General features: G+C 41.3%; 1 protein-coding gene across 1 annotated transcript; it reads left to right on the forward strand.

Annotated features, from left to right (window-relative positions):
• Positions 1-644: 644 nt before the first annotated feature.
• On the forward strand, positions 645-1,541 carry LRRC30 (leucine rich repeat containing 30; the record flags this gene model as incomplete). Its single annotated transcript, XM_084620350.1, has 1 exon — positions 645-1,541. The coding sequence occupies one exon, from the start codon at positions 645-647 to the stop codon at positions 1,539-1,541; it is 897 nt and encodes a 298-aa protein (XP_084476476.1).
• Between the last annotated feature and the right edge of the window lie 405 nt (positions 1,542-1,946).

Consider the following 1,946-nt stretch of genomic DNA (forward strand, 5'->3'; position numbering starts at 1 on the left):
GATATGAAGATTCTTCACCAGCCCTTCTGTGGAATGTAAAGTTTGCTCCAGGGTTCTAAGCTGCTTAATGAGGCCAGTAGGAGTCAAAATAACTGCTTTTCATCTGAATGAATTTGTTTGAGCTTTTCCCCCACCACACACACTTCTTGTTTGTTTGTTTATTTGGTTGGTTGGTTGGTTAGTTGGTTGGTTTTTTAAAGTCACTCTTGTTAATTATCCTGCATGCACGAGATATCCAAGAAAGCTGACATAGTAAAGTTATATACAGCATCTCGGTGACCTCTTTGCAATGAAGATAATATCTGTCCAATAAAGCCTTGACAAAATGACAGTGACAGCTGCATTGTGGTATTCAGTTTGAATTGAACAGGTCTGTTCAGCAGTGTTGGGAGCAAGCCTTTCATTACAATCTGCAGCACCAAGAAAAACAACTTAAACCCATCCTAAAAAAGTGAAATTTTCCCTCCGTGGCTGCAGAAGCTGGTTTGGGTAGACAGAAGCAGGTGCTTTTCATAGTCTTCTCCATATCTCTTTGGTCTGATCTTTCTTACTGTCTTCAAAAGGCTGCAATCCTCTCTTCACTACTGACTTTAAAAGGGAAGGAAACCTCACTTCTTTCAAAAGCAACTGCAGACTGGAGTGTTATGGGAGCTGAACACTCGAAGGACCAGCGTCCGAGAAGAATGCTTTTGCTGGGGAAAGGTCAGAGACTTCCTGCATGGGAAGAAGCTCTTCTCTCAGGAAAAGACCCAAAGTCACTGCTGAAGCGTGGGTTACATTATGTCAGTCTGAGCCTCATAATGAAGGGGATGACAAATGTGCCTGATTTTTTGTGGGGCTTGTCGGAGGTGCAGAAGCTGAACCTTTCACACAACCAGCTGATGGCTCTTCCTACAGCTTTGGGGAAACTAGACAGATTAGCGGTGCTGAACTTGTGTGGCAATCGCCTTAAGTGTCTGCCAAAAGAGACCGGGCTCCTCAAAAACCTGAAGGTTTTATTTGTCGATATGAACTGCCTGAGTGAAGTGCCAGCAGAGCTCAGTCTGTGCACAAAGCTGGAAGTTTTGAGCCTTTCACACAATTGCATCTCAGAACTCCCTTCAAGCCTCACTGATTTGACAAGCCTAAGGAAGCTGAATCTGAGTAACAATTGTTTCGTTCACATTCCCTTATGTGTTTTTGCATTGAGGGGTTTAGATTTCTTGCACTTAGGCTCCAACAGACTTGAAAACATTGCAGAAAGTGTCCAGTACCTGGTAAATTTGCAGATCTTTATTGCAGAAGATAACAATATTCGCACCTTGCCACGGCCTCTCTGCTCCATCGCTGCACTTGAGTTACTAAATGTAGCTTACAATTCTATTCAGACCCTTCCAACTGATCTCTATCTTCTGCACAGATTGCCAAAAATTGCTTGGAATCCAATGGATAAAGGGCTCCATATTTCACATAACCCATTGTCCAGACCACTGCCAGAGATTGTAGAGGGAGGACTGGATGTGCTCTTCAACTACCTTAAAGAGAAAAATCAACACAACTAAACTTGCACTGTGTTTGGGATTAACGCTGTCACCAAGACTTAATCAGTGGTTTCCATTTCAGAACACAGGGAGACGATAAAGACTAAAGATGTTTTTAGTAACATTTGCTGAAAGCAAGTGAAATCTGACTATCTAGTTTAACTTTGCATAGAGTGTATTTTCTAAAACATCCCTCTCTGTAAGTTTTTCAGTATTTGGTGTGTCTTTTAGGAAAAACTGTGGTGAAAATTTTGCTCTTTATTATAAATAAACAAATTAATGCAGGCCATTAGCATTGTAAAGGGTACATTTGTAATCTTTCAGCCTGCAGTAATATTAATATAAATGGGATTTACTGTGTGTGGTGTGCATTTGCACTTTAATTCCTGTTCATTTCTTCCTACACAGATAAACCACTCCACAAAC

Source organism: Lepidochelys olivacea, assembly GCF_965140295.1.
Source record: "Lepidochelys olivacea isolate rLepOli2 genome assembly, chromosome: 2".
NCBI lineage: Eukaryota > Metazoa > Chordata > Testudines > Cheloniidae > Lepidochelys > Lepidochelys olivacea.